A 22,589-nucleotide genomic window follows, 5' to 3' on the forward strand; every position below is an offset into this window, starting at 1 on the left:
GGGGGACAATGCGTTCGCGGCCAGTATGTAAGGTGTAACAACCACAGTGCTCTCTGCTGCCACCTCTGTCCGTGTCCAGAGCAGGAGCAAATCCCCATAGCAAACCTCTCCTGCTCTGGACAGTTCCTGACATGTACAGAGGTGTAGGTAGAGAGCACTGTGATCAGACTGGAAAGAACTACACAACTTCCTATGGGTCATACAGCAGCTGATAAGTACTGGAAGGGTTAAGAATTTAACATAGAAGTAATTTACAAATCTGTATAATATTCTGCGCCAGCTGATTTGAAAATATTTTTTTTCTACTACAGTACCCCTTTAATGTGTGAAGACAGAGAAGAAATAAGCCAGTCCCTGATAATGATCATTAAGTAGATCAAACCCTGGACTTAGTAGATAAAATTAAGAATGTTATTTTCTTCCTATTCTAGGCCATTTTCAGCTTTTAGGTAAAGTGCTACACCATGGTAAAGGAGCACACATTTTTTTTAACCCTTGGTGACGCCTCCTCCAGTACTAACACATATACAGTGACGTGTGTTGGATGCGTACTCCAAAACCTCCTAGTATTTACCTATGCATTGCAGTGTGACTAGATCCTAAGACACTAGACACATGCTACACCCTCCACACTGTACATATACTTTAAACAATGCAAACACACTGAACACATGCTACACACATTACAAACACACTGAACACATGCTACACACACTACAAACACACTGGACACATGCTACACACATTACAAACACACTGAACAAATGCTACACACACTACAAACACACTGAACACATGCTACACACATTACAAACACACTGGACACATGCTACACACACTACAAACACACTGGACATATGCTACACACATTACAAACACACTGAACAAATGCTACACACACTACAAACACACTGAACACATGCTACACACATTACAAACACACTGGACACATGCTACACACACTACAAACACACTGAACACATGCTACACACACTACAAACACACTGGACACATGCTACACACATTACAAACACACCGGAGATATGCTATACACTCAAGAAACACACTGGACACATGCTACACACATTACAAACACGCTGGAGATATGATATACACCCTACAATCACACTGGAGATATGCTATACACTCTAGAAACACACTGGATACATGCTACACACACTACAAACACACTGGAGATATGCTATACACTCTAGAAACACACTGGACACATGCTACACACATTACAAACACACTGAACACATGCTACACACACTACAAACACACTGAACACATGCTACACACATTACAAACACACTGGACACATGCTACACACACTACAAACACACTGAACACATGCTACACACACTACAAACACACTGGACACATGCTACACACATTACAAACACACCGGAGATATGCTATACACTCAAGAAACACACTGGACACATGCTACACACATTACAAACACACTGGATACATGCTACACACACATTACAAACACACTGGAGATATGCTATACACTCTACAAACACACTGGACACATGCTACACACATTACAAACACACTGGAGATATGCTATACACTCTACAAACACACTGGATACATGCTACACACATTAAAAACACGCTGGAGATATGCTACACACATTACAAACACACTGGAGATATGATATACACTCTAGAAACACACTGGACACATGCTATACACTCTAGAAACACACTGGACACATGCTACACACATTACAAACACGCTGGAGATATGATATACACTCTACAAACACACTGGACACATGCTACACACACTACAAACACACTGGACACATGCTACACACACTACAAACACACTGGACATATGCTACACACACTACAAACACACTGGACATATGCTACACACATTACAAACACACTGAACACATGCTACACACATTACAAACACACTGGATACATGCTACACACATTACAAACACACTAGACACATGCTACACACATTATAAACACACTGGAGATATGCTACACACATTACAAACACACTGGATACATGCTACACACACTACAAACACACTGGAGATATGCTACACACATTACAAACACACTGGAGATATGCTACACACACTACAAACACACTGGATACATGCTACACACACTACAAACACACTGGAGATATGCTATACACACTACAAACACACTGGACACATGCTACACACACTACAAACACACTGGATACATGCTACACACACTACAAACACACTGGAGATATGCTACACACATTACAAACACACTGGAGATATGCTATACACTCTACAATCACACTGAACACATGCTACACACATTACAAACACACTGAACACATGCTACACACATTACAAACACACTGGACACATGCTACACACATTACAAACACACTGGACACATGCTACACACATTACAAACACACTGGACACATGCTACACACATTACAAACACACTGGAGATATGATATACACTCTACAAACATACTGGACACATGCTACACACACTACAAACACACTGGAGATATGCTACTCACATTACAAACACACTGAACACATGCTACACACATTACAAACACACTGGAGATATGCTATACACTCTAGAAACACACTGGACACATGCTATACACTCTAGAAACACACTGGACACATGCTACACACACTACAAACACACTGGACATATGCTACACACACTACAAACACACTGAACACATGCTACACACATTACAAACACACTGAACACATGCTACACACATTACAAACACACTGAACACATGCTACACACATTACAAACACACCGGAGATATGCTATACACTCTAGAAACACACTGGAGATATGCTACACACATTACAAACACACTGGATACATGCTACACACACTACAAACACACTGGAGATATGCTACACACACTACAAACACACTGGATACATGCTACACACACTACAAACACACTGGAGATATGCTACACACATTACAAACACACTGGACACATGCTACACACATTACAAACACACTGGAGATATGCTACACACACTACAAACACACTGGAGATATGCTACACACATTACAAACACACTGGAGATATGCTACACACATTACAATCACACTGGACACATGCTACACACACTACAAACACACTGGACACATGCTACACACATTACAAACACACTGGACACATGCTACACACACTACAAACACACTGGACACATGCTACACACATTACAAACACACTGGACACATGCTACACACATTACAAACACACTGGACACATGCTACACACATTACAAACACACTGGAGATATGATATACACTCTACAAACACACTGGACACATGCTACACACACTACAAACACACTGGACATATGCTACACACATTACAAACACACTGAACACATGCTACACACATTACAAACACACCGGAGATATGCTATACACACTACAAACACACTGGATACATACTATACACTACAATCACACTGGATATATACTATACACACTACAAACACACTGGATACATACTATACACACTACAAACACACTGGATATATACTATACACACTACAAAAACACTTTATACATGCTATACACACACTACAAACACACTGGATATATACTATACACACTACAAACACACTGGATATATACTATACACACTACAAACACACTGGATATATACTATACACACTACAAACACACTGGATATATACTATACACACTACAAACACACTGGATACATGCTACACACACTATAAACACACTGGATACATACTATACACACTATAAACACACTGGATATATACTATACACACTACAATCACACTGGATACATATTATACACACTATAAACACACTGGATACATACTATACACACTACAATCACACTGGATACATACTATACACACTATAAACACACTGGATACATGCTATACACATTACAAACACGCTGAATATATACTATACACACTACAAACACACTGGATATATACTATACACACTATAAACACACTGAAGATATGCTACACACACTACAAACACACTGGATACGTACTATACACACTACAAACACACTTTATACATACTATACACACTACAAACACACTGGATACATACTATACACAGTACAAACACACTTTATACATACTATACACACTACAAACACACTGGATACATGCTATACACACTATAAACACACTGAAGATATGCTATACACACTACAAACACACTAGATATATGCTATACACACTACAAACACACTGGAGATATGTTATACACACTACAAACACACTGGATACATACTATACACACTACAAACACACTGGAGATATGTTATACACACTACAAACACACTGGATACATACTATACACACTACAAACACACTGGATACATACTATACACACTATAAACACACTGGATACATACTATACACACTACAAACACACTGGATATATACTATACACACTACAAACACACTGGATATATACTATACACACTACAAACACACTGGATACATACTATACACACTATAAACACACTGGATATATACTATACACACTACAAACACACTGGATACATAATATACACACTATAAACACACTGGATATATACTATACACACTACAAACACACTGGATACATACTATACACACTACAAACACACTGGATACATACTATACACACTACAAACACACTGGAGATATGTTATACACACTACAAACACACTGGATACATACTATACACACTACAAACACACTGGATACATACTATACACACTATAAACACACTGGATACATACTATACACACTACAAACACACTGGATATATACTATACACACTACAAACACACTGGATATATACTATACACACTACAAACACACTGGATACATACTATACACACTATAAACACACTGGATATATACTATACACACTACAAACACACTGGATACATAATATACACACTATAAACACACTGGATATATACTATACATTCTACAAACACACTGGATACATAATATACACACTATAAACACACTGGATACATACTATACACACTACAAACACACTGGAGATATGTTATACACACTACAAACACACTGGATACATAATATACACACTATAAACACACTGGATACATACTATACACACTACAAACACACTGGATATATACTATACACACTACAAACACACTGGATACATACTATACACACTATAAACACACTGGATACATACTATACACACTACAAACACACTGGATATATACTATACACACTACAAACACACTGGATACATACTATACACACTACAAACACACTGGATACATACTATACACACTACAAACACACTGGAGATATGTTATACACACTACAAACACACTGGATACATACTATACACACTACAAACACACTGGATACATACTATACACACTACAAACACACTGGAGATATGTTATACACACTACAAACACACTGGATATATACTATACATTCTACAAACACACTGGATACATACTATACACACTACAAACACACTGGATACATACTATACACACTACAAACACACTGGATATATACTATACACACTACAAACACACTGGATACATACTATACACACTACAAACACACTGGATACATACTATACACACTACAAACACACTGGATACATACTATACACACTACAAACACACTGGATATATACTATACACACTACAAACACACTGGATACATACTATACACACTACAAACACACTGGATACATACTATACACACTACAAACACACTGGATATATACTATACACACTACAAACACACTGGATACATACTATACACACTACAAACACACTGGATACATACTATACACACTACAAACACACTGGATACATACTATACACACTACAAACACACTGGATATATACTATACACACTACAAACACACTGGATACATACTATACACACTACAAACACACTGGATACATACTATACACACTACAAACACACTGGAGATATGTTATACACACTACAAACACACTGGATACATACTATACACACTACAAACACACTGGATACATACTATACACACTATAAACACACTGGATACATACTATACACACTACAAACACACTGGATACATACTATACACACTACAAACACACTGGATATATACTATACACACTACAAACACACTGGATACATACTATACACACTATAAACACACTGGATATATACTATACACACTACAAACACACTGGATACATAATATACACACTATAAACACACTGGATATATACTATACACACTACAAACACACTGGATACATACTATACACACTACAAACACACTGGATACATACTATACACACTACAAACACACTGGATATATACTATACATTCTACAAACACACTGGATACATACTATACACACTACAAACACACTGGATACATACTATACACACTACAAACACACTGGATACATACTATACACACTACAAACACACTGGATATATACTATACACACTACAAACACACTGGATACATACTTTACACACTACAAACACACTGGATACATACTATACACACTACAAACACACTGGATATATACTATACACACTACAAACACACTGGATACATAATATACACACTAAATACATACTATACACACTATAAACACACTGGACACTTACTATACACACTACAAACACACTGGATACATACTATACACACTACAAACACACTGGATACATGCCTTACAGTGGGGATCAAAAGTTTGGGCACCCCAGGTAATAATTTGTATTAATGTGCATAAAGAAGCCAAGGAAAGATGGAAAAATCTCCAAAAGGCATCAAATTACAAATTAGACATTCTTATAACATGTCAACAAAAGTTAGATTTTATTTCCATCATTTACACTTTCAAAATAACAGAAAACAAACAAATGGCATCTGCAAACGTTTGGGCACCCTGCAGAATTTATAGCATGCACTTCCCCCTTTGCAAAGCTGTGACCTGCCAGTGTCATGGATTGTTCTCAGTCATCATCTGGGAAGACCAGGTGACGTCAATCTCAAAGCTCTTAAATGCCCAAACTCATCTGACCTTGCCCCAACAATCATTTATATCATTTGCTGAATAGTGAGGTCCGTGTCGGTGAATCAATGTCAATATACCTCTTTTTTGCTATATCATATTATCAATTTTTTGGTCGGTGATTTTCTTGCCCCAACAATCAGCACCATCGGTCCTTCTAAGCAGTTGTCTGGAAATCTGAAACTGGAGGGGCAAGCTGTGCATAACTAGCTTGCCCCCTGACTGGAGAGCAGTGAAGGGGTTAAGAAATATACAGGCAAGGTTTTTAGCCCCCTCCCCCGTCTGTAAAAACTTGTTGGTAACTATAGTGGTATGTCCCATGGGTGGGGGGGAAGGAGTGCACCAATCAGGGGTGTAATAGTTTCCCGGGCTTTCAGGGACCCTCCCCTGGGTATTTATAGCTGTGGTGCCTCCCTTCCCCCTATATCTGCCCAGGACCCGGAGTTTTGACTGCTGGTTGGTATGTGTCTGCCCCTTATTTGTGGCCCGGATGGAGCAGGAGGGTGAGGGCTGGCATGCTCCCTTGTGGCTGAGCTGGCCTCCCCTCCTGTTGCACCCGAGGCGGGTTTGGGAGGCTGGCGGACCCCTCACAGTCCCGCTCTCCTACCCACTATGGTCCCTGTGAGCCCTGTCCCGCCCGTTCCTTTTGCCCTCTTCCCTGCCCGTGGCCAAAGCCCTCTCCCTTGCCTGGGCCTGTATCCCTCCCTCAGGGCATTCTCCTTATGAGCATGCTCTGCTGTTTTCCTTGTCCCCCCCCCCCTGTCCCCCTTCGTCTCCTTTTCCTCTTTGCGGTCCCCTCCCCCTGTTCCCCCCCTGGCTCTGGAGGCAGCGGCCCCTGGGGGGCTGCTGCTGTTTTAACTCCCTATGTGCAAATGGACGCTTATTAACGTCCATTCGCGCTCCTTCAGATATAATGCGCGCTCACAAGGTGAGCGCGCGTTATATCCGTGGGGTCCCGGTTGCTCTTAGCAACCAGGACCCATGCTGCGCCGGACATCGCCGATCGGGCAGATGTCCGGCATTACATTTTTAGACGCGGCGATCTAAGTTCATCGCCGCGTCTGAAGATGTACTTTCAAGCATCCCGGCTGCTCAGTCGGGCTGACCGGGACGATCGCGATCTAATCGCATTGTCCCGATCAGCTGGGACGCAGCAGGAGGGTCACTTACCTGCCTCCTGCGCGTCCGCTCAATGATTGATTGCTCCAAGCCTGAAATTCAGGCTTGAGCAATCAATCGTTGATGGCACCGATCATTGCCATGTTAATACATGGCAAGTGATCAGTGTTAGGAGCAGTGTGTGCAGGGTTATGGCTCCTATGGAGCTATAACATTGCAAACAAAAAAATAAAATAAAAAATAATTAAGTCAATAAAGGTAATTTAACCCTTCAATAATAAAAGTTTGGTTTGCCCCCTTTTCCCCATCCCAAAATGAATAAATAAATAAATAAATAATACAAAAAAAAATATATATATATATATATGTATATATATATATATATATATATATATATATAAAAATAAATGAAAATAATAATAAAAAAAAATCGATAAATAAATAACTAAAAGTGTATATATGTGTATGTATGTATATATAGGTATAACTAAAAAAAAAATTGATAAAAAAAAAAATAAAAAAAATATATGTGTGTTGCAGACATGCATGTATGTGGTATAACAATATGTCGTCGTTTGAAGTGTTCCGTCTATGGCGTGCACGCAAATATAAATAAATGAATAATTCAAATAAAATAATTTTAAATTAAAAGAAATAAATAAAAATCTATTTCATTATACACGTGATATACATAATAAATAATATTGGTAATTTAATATACATATTGCATTTCTGTTTAGCATATTCGGTCAATTTTTCTACTGTATGTATTAATAAACGGCGTTCACAAAAAAAATAAATAAATAAATAAATAAATTAAAAAAAACTATCCGAGAAAATGGCAAGGGTACTGCGGGCTCTTTCGGATTACGGCGCAAACTATTTGAGCTCTCCTATCGTCCCCTCTCATTTACCCAGCTTCTCACTCCGCCCACGCTGGCACCTCTCCCCTTACCACATCCCCCCTGCCCGCTGCATTTGCCCCCCCCCCATCACCTCTCCGCCCCGTGTTCCCAGATCTCCCCCCCCCCCCCTTCTTCCTCCTGCCTCTCCAATGCCCCCCGTGGAGGGGTAGTGAGTGTGGTGGCGGAGTGCCCGCGACCCGGCGGTCTCCGACTTGCCTTGTCCCACGCCTGCGGCGGTGGTGAAGTGATTCTTCCAGCTGTTGGCTTCTCCATCTTCTGGAATTGGTGGGTGTTCTGATGCGGGGCTTGGCCCCTTCCCCGGTTAGTGTGCTTATGGCTGCGTTCTGTGTAGTGTTCGTCCTTTTGTTTCTGTGTGTATGTTGAGTTTGGTCTCTGGTTGGGAGTTGAGTACGTCTCTTCTTGGGTTCTGGCTGTAGGTCAGTGGTCTGAGCAGCCATCAGTTGAATGTGTATTGTGTGGGAGACCAGAGTTCTAATCCTGCTTTCCTCCTCTATTTCAGGGTGCTTTGGTAGGGTATCATAAAAAAGTAAAAAAAAAAAAAAAAAAATGTTTTCTGCGGTGAGTGCTCTTTTGGCCTTACGCTCTGGGTGGCCGGGGTTTGGCAGACTTGGCTCCTGCGGCTTGTTCCTTTTCCTGATTCGGTGGGTGCCGCCCAGTTACGGTTTTGTTTCTTTTGGTTTTCTCCCCCTTTTGTTTGGTTAATCTCTCCGTATTTTCCCAATCTCTGGTAGGCATGGGACTTCTGTATGTCGTTTTGGGTGCTTTAGCTGATGTGTTCGGTGGGTAGGTTTCGCTTGAGTCTCTGGGGGTAGGTTCACTTGAGTCTCTGTTTGCCTTGCCTTGTGAGTTTTTCTGTTCGTGGTGGCATTCCGGAGGGTGATTCTCCTGTGCTCTACACTTGTGGGGGTGTGGTTTGTTGTTGCAAGGCTGACATGCAAATTGTGAAGCGTTCCATATTTGGTGCTCGCTTCGGCAGCACATATGTTAAAATTGGAACAATACTGTGTAGATTAGCATGGGTTCCGCATGCCGCGTTGGTCTGCTGCTTTCCTGTGGTCAGGGTGTGATTGCGTTTTCTCTGTTTTGGTTTCTTCGGGGCTCGCTAGGTGCCCTGGTTACGGTCCTTGCTGGTTTCCTGATTGTTCCACGTGGAATATGGTTCCGGGCGGAGTTTTTTTTTTCCTCCAGGTTGTCTCTGGCCGCCGAGGGTGTGTGGTATCTGTGCCCCCGCATATGTGCCCCGGGTGCACTAAGGGCTGACGTTTCGGCTGGTTGGGGTTTTTTCATTTGTCGTGCAGTGGACAGGCCTGCTTTCTGTCCCCCGTTGCAGCTCACGGGAAGCTCGCTCTGTTTCCGGATGTGGCCGGTTTGGTTGGTTGTTGGTGTGGTTTGGTTTCCCAGTTGTGCTGCTGGGTGGTTTAGCCCTGGGTCTTGGTAGTCAGTGTGTTTCTGCCATGCTTGGGTTTTGTTAGCGCTTTTGCCTTGGTATTGGTTGTGGGACTTTGGGTGCTTGCTTCGGCAGCTCATGTTCTGGACTTGTAACGATACTGTGTGGGTTGGCTTGGCCCCTGCGCTTGGTAGCGCTCTAATTTGGTGTTACTTTTCTTCTTTTCTGGGGTGCTTTGAGTGATCGTGGCGTGTTGTCGGTCTGACATTCGGGGAGTTGTCACTGATATTACTCTTGCGGATTTCTTCTTGTGTTCGGCTTGTTGTGCCTAGTGCATCGCTGTTTGGAGTTACTATTTATTTTGGGGTTGTGCTCCCTGGGGTCGGTATTGGGTGTTGACGCTTTGTCTCGTTTTTCTCTGGCAGTGGTTCCGGAGGTTGCTCCCTCGGGCGGAGTCGGAAGGTTTGCCTGTGTGGCTGGCCCGTGGGTCATCGTGGAGTTTGGTGTGTATTTCTTGGTCCGCTTTGGTGGCTCCTGCGACTTGGTCACACTCACGGTAAGGCGTTTGCGAGTGGTTGGTGGTACGGTGGCCGGGATATCTACAGTGGAGGGGGGTCCCGGAGGTTCCAAATGTGTCTGTGGATAGGGGATTTGTTTTTGGTACCTGGAATGCCCTTTGTAGTAACCTTCCGGGCTCTGATGTTTATTCCTATTTCGTTTTCATATGATGTGATGACGGAGGTTGACTGCTGTGTCACCTCTCCAAGGAGGTTCGAGATTTGGGCTGTGTTCTCTGTGCATCCAAATAACATTCTTAGTACATGACGCCGGGTATCTTCACCTGTTCATGTGAATCACCTTCTATTCAAAAAAAGGAGAAAACAGGTGGGTGGCTTTCCCATTGTGCTGCGACCCAGTGGGGTGCGGTTGGCGCATGGCGGGGGGTAATTTTTTCTTTTCTACTTTGCGGTTGGTGGGATGTTGGTGCGTACCTAGGGGCTGGGCCCGCGAGTGGGTGGCCTTGCTGTAGGCGAACGGTTTTTCCTATCAGTTTTGGGTCACTTGGTGGCAGCTGCGGGTCGGATTTTTGGTTGTCGCTTTTGCGTCGTTTTGCTCATCCGAGGTTTGCGCTGGCTTTTTTCGGGGCTATGTGGATGGGGCACTTCCTTTCTCCTCATCTGGGACTGGGGTGTCTGTTTTTTGGGTGCCTATTTTGTGTAATTTGCGACACAGTAATAAAAAATAAAAATAAATAAAAATTATAAAAATTAAAGGCCCCCTTTTTTGTCCAAGAATGCTTCGGCGATCCAGGTAGCGCAGCTTGTGCTGCATGGGGGTCAGTGAATGACAGTTTTTTCGGGTTGTCGTCCTATTGCTTGACGGGGCGGCTGTGGGGCGCCCCCCCCCCCCCCTTTTTTCTTTTTTGCTCCACGCCCCCGATTATTCAGTTTCGAGTTTTTTGTCTGTTTTGGGTTTTGCTTTTCTTTGATAGGATGGGGTGTTGTGAGTTTGAGATTCGCCCTCTTTTGTATCGGGGCAGGCGGAGATGGCTTGGTTTCCGGAGAGGGTAGCGCAGCGCGTGGGGCGCTGGCGATCTGCATGTTGCGTTGCTATTTTCGCCCAGTTTGATGTTTCCCATATGTGTTATGTTTTGCGAGTGGTTTTCCGCAAGGTGGTGCGAGTGCTGCGGCTCTCTTCGATGTATGGGTGAGTCTGAGAGATATGTTCGCACAAGAGTTATTAAAAAAAAAAAATTAATAAATAAAATGAATGAATACAAATTTATATAAGAAATAGGTCCTGGCGGCAGGTACCTCGGTTTTCCTGGAGAGGAAATGTGTTGGGCGGATTTCCTGGAGAGGAAATGTGTTGGGCGGATTTCCTGGAGAGGAAATGTGTTGGGTGTGTCCGGGGGGCTGAAGTGGCCCCAGGTGTTGGCTATCCAGTATCTCTTGGGTGGGGGTCGGAGCCCAGTGTAGGGCTAACTGGTCTCCTCCGTGGCGGTAAGAAGACGGTGAAAGCGGGGTCAACCCGGGGTAGACCTCCACACAGGACAGTGTGGCAGCACCTCTCGGGTTGGTAAGAAGCCAATCGGTGTCTTTGTTACAGTTAAATTGTTATTTATATAAGTAATTTTATAAATAAAGCTGTGGCCGATCCCCACCCATAAAAAGTTGAATTGTTGTTGTGTCAGTTATTATTTAATTAATTATTGTAATAAGGGGGAGGGGTAGTTATAGCCTGCTAGGAGCTAATTGGGTCTCAACAGTCTGGAGGGGCAAGCTGTGCATAACTAGCTTGCCCCCTGACTGGTGAGCAGTGAAGGGGTTAAGAAATATACAGGCAAGGTTTTTAGCCCCCTCTCCCGTCTGTAAAAACTTGTTGGTAACTATAGTGGTATGTCCCATGGGTGGGGGGGAAGGAGTGCACCAATCATTGGTTTAATAGTTTCCCGGGCTTTCAGGGGCCCTCCCCTGGGTATTTATAGCTGTGGTGCCTCCCTTCCCCCTCAATCTGCCCAGTTCCCGGAGTTTTGCCCTCCCTCCCCCCCTTTTTGTATCTCTGTTTATTGTAAGTCACAGCTTGGCGGTAAGAAGACGGTGAAAGCGGGGTCAACCCGGGGTAGACCTCCACACAGGACAGTGTGGCAGCACCTCTCGGGTTGGTAAGAAGCCAATCGGTGTCTTTGTTACAGTTAAATTGTTATTTATATAAGTAATTTTATAAATAAAGCTGTGGCCGATCCCCACCCATAAAAAGTTGAATTGTTGTTGTGTCAGTTATTATTTAATTAATTATTGTAATAAGGGGGAGGGGTAGTTATAGCCTGCTAGGAGCTAATTGGGTCTCAACAGTCTGAAAATAGTTGACGCTCACAAAGCTGGAGAAGGCTATAAGAAGATAGCAAAACGTTTTCAGATGTCAATATCATCTGTTCGGAATGTAATTAAGAAATGGCAGTCATCAGGAACAGTGGAAGTTAAAGCAAGATCTGGAAGACCAAGAAAAATATCAGACGGAACAGCTTGCAGGATTGTGATAAAAACTATTCAAAACCCACGTTTGACTGCACAATCCTTCCAGAAAGATCTGGCAGACACTAGAGTTGTGGTACACTATTCCACTATAAAGAGATACTTGTGCAAATATGGTCTTCATGGAAGAGTCATCAGAAGAAAACCTCTTCTACGTCCTCACCACAAAAATCAGTGTTTGAACTTTGCAAATGAACATATAGACAAGCCTGATGCATTTTGGAAACAAGTTCTGTGGACCGATGAGGTTAAAATTGAACTTTTTGGCTGGAATGAGCAAAGGTACGTTTGGAGAAGAAGGGGAACAGAATTTAATGAAAAGAACCTCTGTCCAACTGTTAAGCATGGGGGGGATCAATCATGCTTTGGGGTTGTATTGCAGCCAGTGGCACAGGGAACATCTCATGAGTAGAAGGAAAAATGGATTCAATAAATTTCAGCAAATTTTGGATGCTAACTTGATGCCATCTATGAAAAAGCTGAAGTTAAAGAGAGGATGGCTTCTACAAATGGATAATGATCCTTAACACACCTCAAAATCCACGGGGGATTACATCAAGAGGCGTAAACTGAAGGTTTTGCCATGGTCTTCACAATCTCCTGACCTCAACATAATTGAAAATCTATGGATAGACCTTAAAAGAGCAGTGTGTGACAGACAGCCCAGAAATCTCAAAGAACTGGAAGACTTTTGTAAGGAAGAATGGGCAAAGATACCTCAAACAAGAGTTGAAAAACTCTTGGCTGGCTACAAAAAGCGTTTACAAGCTGTGATACTTACTAAAGGGGGCAGTACAAGGGATTAACTCTGCAGGGTGCCCAAACTTTTGATCCCCACTGTACATGCTACAAACACTGGCAACATACTATACACACTACAAACACACTGGATATATACTATACATTCTACAAACACACTGGATACATGCTATCCTGGACACATGTTATACACACTATACACACTACAAACACAATGGACACATGATGCACTTTCCCCTCATACTGGACACAGTTGCCATTTTTCAGAAGGCTTTTCCTGTCTCTCTACCGAATAGAGAGCCCATATGTAGTGTGCACGGTGCCCTAGTGATGACGTTCCTTTCAGTATCGAGTGTTATTAGAGTATCGAGGATGTCAGAGCCTCCACATATAATTTAACCTATTGTCATATTGTCACACCTTACCATACCGCCATACCCACAAGGCATTTCTACCAACCAGTATTTCTAGTTGTGCCTGTAGAGATAGTGAGCAAAGTTCATTTTTTCCCTTCCTCATATAGAAATAACCAATATGATATTTGCAGAAGCAAATAACGTGACATATAGAGGCTTTGCATATATGTGGACAAAGCAAACACTTGTGCAACCATAGGACAACTCCTTCATTGAGGCGGTTCGCGCACATTCTATAGATAGTGCCGTACCTACACGTATCAAGATCTGGGAACATACAGATGTAACCCCACAGATCACACGTACATAACATTGTACTGCTGGTGTGAGGGCCCCAAAAATTAGGTAGTCGATATAAAAGGATCCACAGGGTATGTCTAATACTTGGGGATAACCATATAACATTGATATATTTTTCATACCAGAAATGACTATATAGCACGGATTTCCCCATAATTTAATGTTCCATGTATTCTGCTCTATTTCACACTAACAGTATGAACAATAGGCAGAGAGCATCAAGTGAAGACGACACAGAGAGGCCGAACGATGAGGAGCTTCCCTACAGCGATGATGAGACGGACGACGAGCTGGACGCTGCGGATGATCCTCCACAGGGAAATGAAACCAACATAAGTCAAGAACAAGATCAGACGCCCAAAGGTAAACGTTTACAATCTTCTGGTGTCAATAGGAAATAAGTGAGATTGTCAATAGGCACACCCTAACAGCGCCGAAGATCCTTAATACAAGAACTGTACAGTGTGCGGTGTAAGGAAGACACGTCCCAGAAAGCAAATCACCAGGACAAGCTTTAGGCAGACACTGTGTACGTAGGAAAGTGCTAGGAGATTGCAGTGAAGCCAGCAGAATAGTGAGTGCAGCTCTGGGGTATTATACAGGATATAAATCAGGATCAATACAGGATAAGTAATGTAATGTATGTACACAGTGACCTCACCAGCAGAATAGTGAGTGCAGTTCTGGGGTATTATACAGGATATAAATCAGGATCAGTACATGATAAGTAATGTAATGTATGTACACAGTGACCTCACCAGCAGAATAGTGAGTACAGATCTGGAGTATAATATAGGATGTAATTCAGGATCAGTATAGGATAAGTAATGTAATGTATGTACACAGTGACCTCACCAGCAGAATAGTGAGTACAGCTCTGGAGTATAATACAGGATATAACTCAGGATCAGTACAGGATAAGTAATGTAATGTATGTACACAGTGACCACCCCAGCAGAATAGTGAGTACAGCCCTGGAGTATAATACAGGATATAACTCAGGATCAGTACAGGATAAGTAATGTAATGTATGTACACAGTGACCTCACCAGCAGAATAGTGAGTACAGCTCTGGAGTATAATACAGGATATAACTCAGGATCAGTACAGGATAAGTAATGTAATGTATGTACACAGTGACCTCACCAGCAGAATAGTGAGTACAGCTCTGGAGTATAATACAGGATATAACTCAGGATCAGTACAGGATAAGTAATGTAATGTATATACACAGTGACCATCCCAGCAGAATAGTGAGTGCAGCTCTGGAGTATAATACAGGATATAACTCAGGCTCAGTACAGGATAAGTAATGTAATGTTATGTACACAGTGACTGCACCAGCAGAATAGTGAGTACAGCTCTATGAGACGGCGCATTCTCGTGTCGTCTGCACTATGAAATGTCCGCACAGAGCTTTTCCGTGCGGACATTCCAGAAGTGTGAACATAACCATAAGCCATGTGTATGCGGCAGAATTTCCACGCCGGATTCCGCATTGGAATCCGGCATGGAAATCAAACAGGATTCTGCTGCACACAGCGGAATTTCCGTGCCAGATGTTTCCGTCCATTTTCCGTGTCTGCACGGAATTCATAACCATCTATAAGACGGCGCAGTCCTGTGCGGTCCTAGCTTCGACATATCATGCCGACATCCCACAGTTTGTGGAATGTCCACGCGGAGATTCTACGTGCGGATATTCCGTCGTGTGAACATAGCCTAACACTGGGCATTGTGAAAAACTTTTCTCTGAATGGGTAGTTAGCCCATTTATACAATTTTACAACCCTTAAGTGGCAGATTTGCATTATGAATTGGGGAAGAAATGTGGGACATCATGGCACATTCCCCAGAAACAATTGTAGTCTTTTTTGTAGTTGTTCACCCCTATAACACCTTGTTTCTTGTCCAGGATGCAGCTGGAACGTTAAAGCAAATGATCCAAATTTCTACAAGCAGCCGCAATTCATGAAGAAAAAGTACTACTGCTTAAAGACGAGCAAATATGCTGTAGGTTTCCTTGTTTGTTCTTAGGTGATAACATCTGTGGTTATGTTTTCTTTCTCACCTGACACATGACTTGCAGTAGGTCAAAGTGAAGCGATGGTGACGTGGACTGATAACAACCATAAATTCTTTGTTTACCATGAAACGTTTTGTAAAACTGTGGTAACTGGGTGTGATGAGGGCAGATGTTGTTACCCTAGGGGCAGATGGCATTAACCCATTGTAATTGTGACGCCAGGGCGTGGTTTATCCTCAATACCACCCGAAGGTATACCGCTGGATCCTGGGCTAGGCAAAGGGGCAATAATGACTCCGACGCCAAGTTACGGATAACGGTAACTTTACGGAGGTTAGACAGATGGTAACGGTTATACAGTTCAGCCAGGGCCCAAGGAGGTGACCAGTTACTCAGAGACCTTAAGGGTTTGCTGGGACTTATAGTAGATATAGTCAATTTAGTGCAGGCCACATTGACTTGACAAATGGTGACTGTGACTGACTTGACTTGACTGATGACTGACAATACTGAGACTGTGGTTACTTGTAGCTGCTTGTGGCTGAAGACTGGACTTGACTCTGGACACTCTCTAGGACTCGACTTGACCTCAGCAAAGACTTGTAAGGAAAGAGAGCGAGCTAGCCCCACCCAGGGCTTATATGGGGGAGATTAGCAGGGAGCCCATAGGTCACTCTTGGGGTCAGCTGGTCACTGATACCTCCTGGTAAACAGTCTTAAAGTGACAATACTTTCAGAACACATTACATGGTATAATACATTAAAAACATACTGTATGTACATGGGGGGACAGATGCAATGGGGCCCAGAGGACACTGTAGGGAGGCTGCCTGACAGGGCAGCAAGGGTACGGGGTAACACCTCCCATACTGGGCTACCATGAAACCATAAGCAAACAAGTTGATAGCAGCAGGGTCTCTATTAATGTGGTCTCAGCGTTGGACACACCTATCATTTTACACTGAAACGACACAGGGTCAATGTGCAGTATATAGCCATAAGCTTAAGTGTCACTGCAGGAATATTCTGACCTATATGGATGACAGAGGGTGTCCCCAGCTCAAGTCCCCCCTCCATGAGCCAAACTGAAGAACTTCGTGCAGAGAAGAGATGCTGCTACTTACTTAAATGGGTGCTGTCAGATACAAAATTTTGATCTGTTGTAAAGCATGTAAAACCAATAGGTTTTGCAATTGCTTTCATTAGAATAATTTCAGTATTTCATACTGAATAAGCCAGTCAAACACCTGCCCCCCCTGCCTGCTTGGACACATACTAGTCCTGCTGTGTCCACGTATCATCACCTATGTCATGGACACACTTCCTTGATTGACAGCTGTGAGCACAGGGCTCATAGCTGGAGGAAAAATCCTCCCACTGTCAGCTTGTGTCCCGCTACTGTCAGTGAGGACAAGCTGGGAGTTGTAGTTTTGCTAATGCTAGAGGAGAAGTGATCAGACAGCATACTGAGGGAGGGGGCGGAGACCTGCACAGTGATGCCACACCCCCTCCCTATGAGAGGAATTCAGACTAGTGAGCTAAAATAAGAAAATAAATAAAGGTGCTAGACACATAAAAATTTGATGTACATGGTCAGGATTAGGTGCTGAGTGATATATATAAAAAAAAAAATTTGGGTTGGATCTGACGGGTACACTTTAAGTACCTCCGCATTACACATACAGCCATTTATACTAATAGCCACCATATAATTCTACACACCTGTGTGGCCACAGCTTTCCAGCCTTTCTTTGTTCCAGAATGAAAGACGTTGCCAGTGATGTGCCACCCTCCTTACTAAAGATCCATCTCTCATTTATGTGGTGTACAACTTATGGTTGGGCACTAGCGGATTTCAAAAAACAGTTTCTGCTAACACTTTTAGCTGTGCTGCAATGTTAACTGCAGGGTGCAGGTCCTTAGGATAAATGGCAGCTTGACCGCCTCTTGGCCTCTAGGCCTAGCATGAAGCCTGAAGGGTCCTTGTATAACTATGAAGCACATGTCCAACCTCTTCTTACAGTCTCTCTTTCTTCCTCTCTCTCTGCAACTATATACTATTCTGCTCCTTTCCTTCTCAGGATGTAATCTCAGCCCTAAGGCCAGGTTCACACTACGGAATATCTGCCTGCAATTTTGCTTTGAAATTGCAGGCAGAAATTCCGCTTGCTAAAATGTATTGTATAGTGAATGGGTTTCCGTTCACAAATTCACACTTCGGAATTTGTGAAGCAGAATTTGTGAACGGAAAATCTGCTTGAAAATTTTCACCTGAAGAATGGCGTTGCTCATTCTTCAGGCGGAAATACTCGTGGAACACATTGTCTTTTGGAGACTGCAGTGTTCTCAGTCCTAGCGCCGACTGATTCAGTTAACACTGGCCACACTCGGAATCTCCGGGCGGAAATTTTCTGCCCGGAGATTCCGCAGTGTGAACCTAGCCTAAGGAAATTCTGCCTTGTGAATAGACCCTAAGGCTAGGTTCACACTACGGAATTTCAACTTGCAATTTCGCTTTGGAATTCCAGACAGAAATTCTGCTCAATAAAGTGTACATGCGAGTCAATGGGTTTTTAGTGCACCCATTCACACTTCGGAATTTTTGAAACGGAATTTGTGAGCAGAATTTTCATGAACTTTGTTCCTTAGGGCTCTCCCACTGTTTTATTCTTCTTTCAATTTCCATTTTGAATTGGGGGTGGAAAATCCTTCTGAATAGAGGTGGAATACTCACAGAAATAACAAAATTCTGCCTGCAACAGAAAATAGGCTTTGGAGGCAGAAATTACTCCAAATTTTTGCAAGCAGACAGGCGGAATTTCACTTTAACCTAAGTGATCCTGGTTTTTAGGAATAACTCAGGACGGAGGGAAATAGAATGCATATATCTCCTCCTAACAGCTGAACTTCTATTCACACGACAGAATTTCCGCACATCTGCACCAATTCAACATTCATTTGGTTGTTTTCTGGCTTGTGCGCATTTTGTGCGGAAATTCAGAAGTGTGAATGGGAGTGCGGAATCCCATAGAAGCCTATTGGGTTTTAATTTGAGGTGGAATGTGCATGCGGAAATTTTACCGTGTGAATAGACCCTGACTGCTGAGAGAGGAAGAGCAAACGCCAGACCCTCCCAATAACTAGTGGGCCCCGCATGAAAGTGCATGGTCTTTCCCTTCACTCAAAGCCAAAAGGGGTTAAAACATAAGACAGCATATCAATAGTGTAAACAGTTTTAGAACAATATGAAAACATAAATACACATAAGTATAAGACACAAATGTCTAAACGCTTACCCAGCCACATGTGCAGGAAAATGCAATATGGGTCCATTGGAGTGTATGGGGACATGGTGCAGGGGGAATTAACTTTGTGAAAGGGGAATTCATTTCTTAAGATTGGGGGAGGCCTCATGTATAGGATTACGCCTATGTTATATTTAGGGCATATACAATCAATATATTTTAACCTCTTATACTAGGTAGACATGGGGCAAGTATTAGATCATGTCCATTTTGTGTTAATTTTTTAAAATTTTTTTACAAATACCATCTTTAATTATAACTATCATTTTATGCAGACGAATGAGATCAAGACATCCAAGTACAACATCATCACCTTCCTGCCTCTGAACTTGTTTGAACAGTTCAGGAGAATTGCTAATGCCTATTTCCTGCTTCTACTGATCATACAGGTAAGGAAGTCAGTGGAAGAGATAGAAGGTTAGAACTACAAAGGGTCTATGTACAGTGGGGATCAAAAGTTTGGGCACCCCAGGTAAAAATTTGTATTAATGTGCATAAAGAAGCCAAGGAAAAATGGAAAAATCTCCAAAAGACATCAAATTACAGATTAGACATTCTTATAATATGTCAACAAAAGTTAGATTTTATTTCCATCATTTACACTTTCAAAATAACAGAAAACAGAAAAATGGTGTCTGCAAAAGTTTGGGCACTCAATCTCAAAGGTTTTAAATGCCCAGACTCATCTGACCTTGCCCCAACAATCAGCACCATGGGTTCTTCTAAGCAGTTGTCTAGAAATCTGAAACTGAAAATAGTTGACGCTCACAAAGCTGGAGAAGGCTATAAGAAGATAGCAAAACGTTTTCAGATGTCAATATCCTCTGTTCGGAATGTAATTAAGAAATGGCAGTCATCAGGAACAGTGGAAGTTAAAGCAAGATCTGGAAGACCAAGAAAAATATCAGACAGAACAGCTCGCAGGATTGTGAGAAAAACAATTCAAAACCCACGTTTGACTGCACAATCCCTCCAGAAAGATCTGGCAGACACTGGAGTTGTGGTACACTATTCCACTATAAAGCTTGAGTTGTCCCGTGGAAGCAGGACCTGATGAAGGACCTGATGAAGAAGGGGTCTTGCCCCTTGTAACGCGTAGTCCCTCCATTAAAATCTTTGATTTATTATTCCACCTGTCCGCTATCGCTTATTGCCGACCGAGGCTTCACATACCTCTCCCGGCTACTGCCAGCAACCACTGAGTGAGCGCCACTACGAGGATCTTTTCTCCTGCTTCCACGGGATAACTCAAGCTATCCAGCACCGGTCAGAGACAACCTCCGACACGGGATTACCTCCGGCAGCTCCCGGTCTTCTACCCTGCAATTGGGTTACATACCCTGCAATTGGGTGACATATGCTTCTATTTGCATTACGGCATCGATTGCCATCAGAGTAACGGCACAGGTTGCGCCCCCATCCCCGTCTGTCTCTCCCTCCCTTTTTTTCTATTACATGTGTATTCCACTATAAAGAGATACTTGTACAAATATGGTCTTCATGGAAGAGTCATCAGAAGAAAACCTCTTCTACGTCCTCACCACAAAAATCAGCGTTTGAACTTTGCAAATGAACATATAGACATGCCTGATGCATTTTGGAAACAAGTTCTGTGGACCGATGAGGTTAAAATTGAACTTTTTGGCTGGAATGAGCAAAGGTACGTTTGGAGAAGAAGGGGAACAGAATTTAATGAAAAGAACCTCTGTCCAACTGTTAAGCATGGGGGGGGGGGATCAATCATGCTTTGGGGTTGTATTGCAGCCAGGGGCACAGGGAACATCTCACGAGTAGAAGGAAAAATGGATTCAATAAAATTTCAGCAAATTTTGGATGCTAACTTGATGCCATCTGTGAAAAAGCTGAAGTTAAAGAGAGGATGGCTTCTACAAATGGATAATGATCCTAAACACACCTCAAAATCCACAGGGGATTACATCAAGAGGCGTAAACTGAAGGTTTTTGCCATGGCCTTCACAATCTCCTGACCTCAACATAATTGAAAACCTTAAAAGAGCAGTGCGTGACAGACAGACAGAAATCTCAAAGAACTGGAAGACTTTTGTAAGGAAGAATGGGCAAAGATACCTCAAACAAGATTTGAAAGACGCTTGGCTGGCTACAAAAAGCGTTTACAAGCTGTGATACTTGCAAAGGGGGCAGTACAAGATATTAACTCTGCAGGGTGCCCAAACTTTTGCAGACACCATTTTTTTGTTTTCTGTTATTTCG

At 42.5% G+C, this 22,589-nt stretch overlaps 1 protein-coding gene across 1 annotated transcript in view; it reads left to right on the top strand.

Annotated features, from left to right (window-relative positions):
* Positions 1-22,589, top strand: part of LOC130294606 (phospholipid-transporting ATPase IC-like) — a 92,686-nt gene that overhangs the window by 11,893 nt on the left and 58,204 nt on the right. Inside the window, exons 2-4 of the mRNA XM_056544720.1 lie at positions 15,223-15,389; positions 16,942-17,039; positions 20,633-20,746. Of these exons, the coding sequence (XP_056400695.1) occupies positions 15,224-15,389; positions 16,942-17,039; positions 20,633-20,746 (378 nt within the window). The 5' untranslated portion in view covers position 15,223. The remainder of the gene's footprint in view (positions 1-15,222; positions 15,390-16,941; positions 17,040-20,632; positions 20,747-22,589) is intronic.

The sequence above is a fragment of the Hyla sarda genome, chromosome 1 (assembly GCF_029499605.1).
Source record: "Hyla sarda isolate aHylSar1 chromosome 1, aHylSar1.hap1, whole genome shotgun sequence".
Taxonomy (NCBI): domain Eukaryota; kingdom Metazoa; phylum Chordata; class Amphibia; order Anura; family Hylidae; genus Hyla; species Hyla sarda.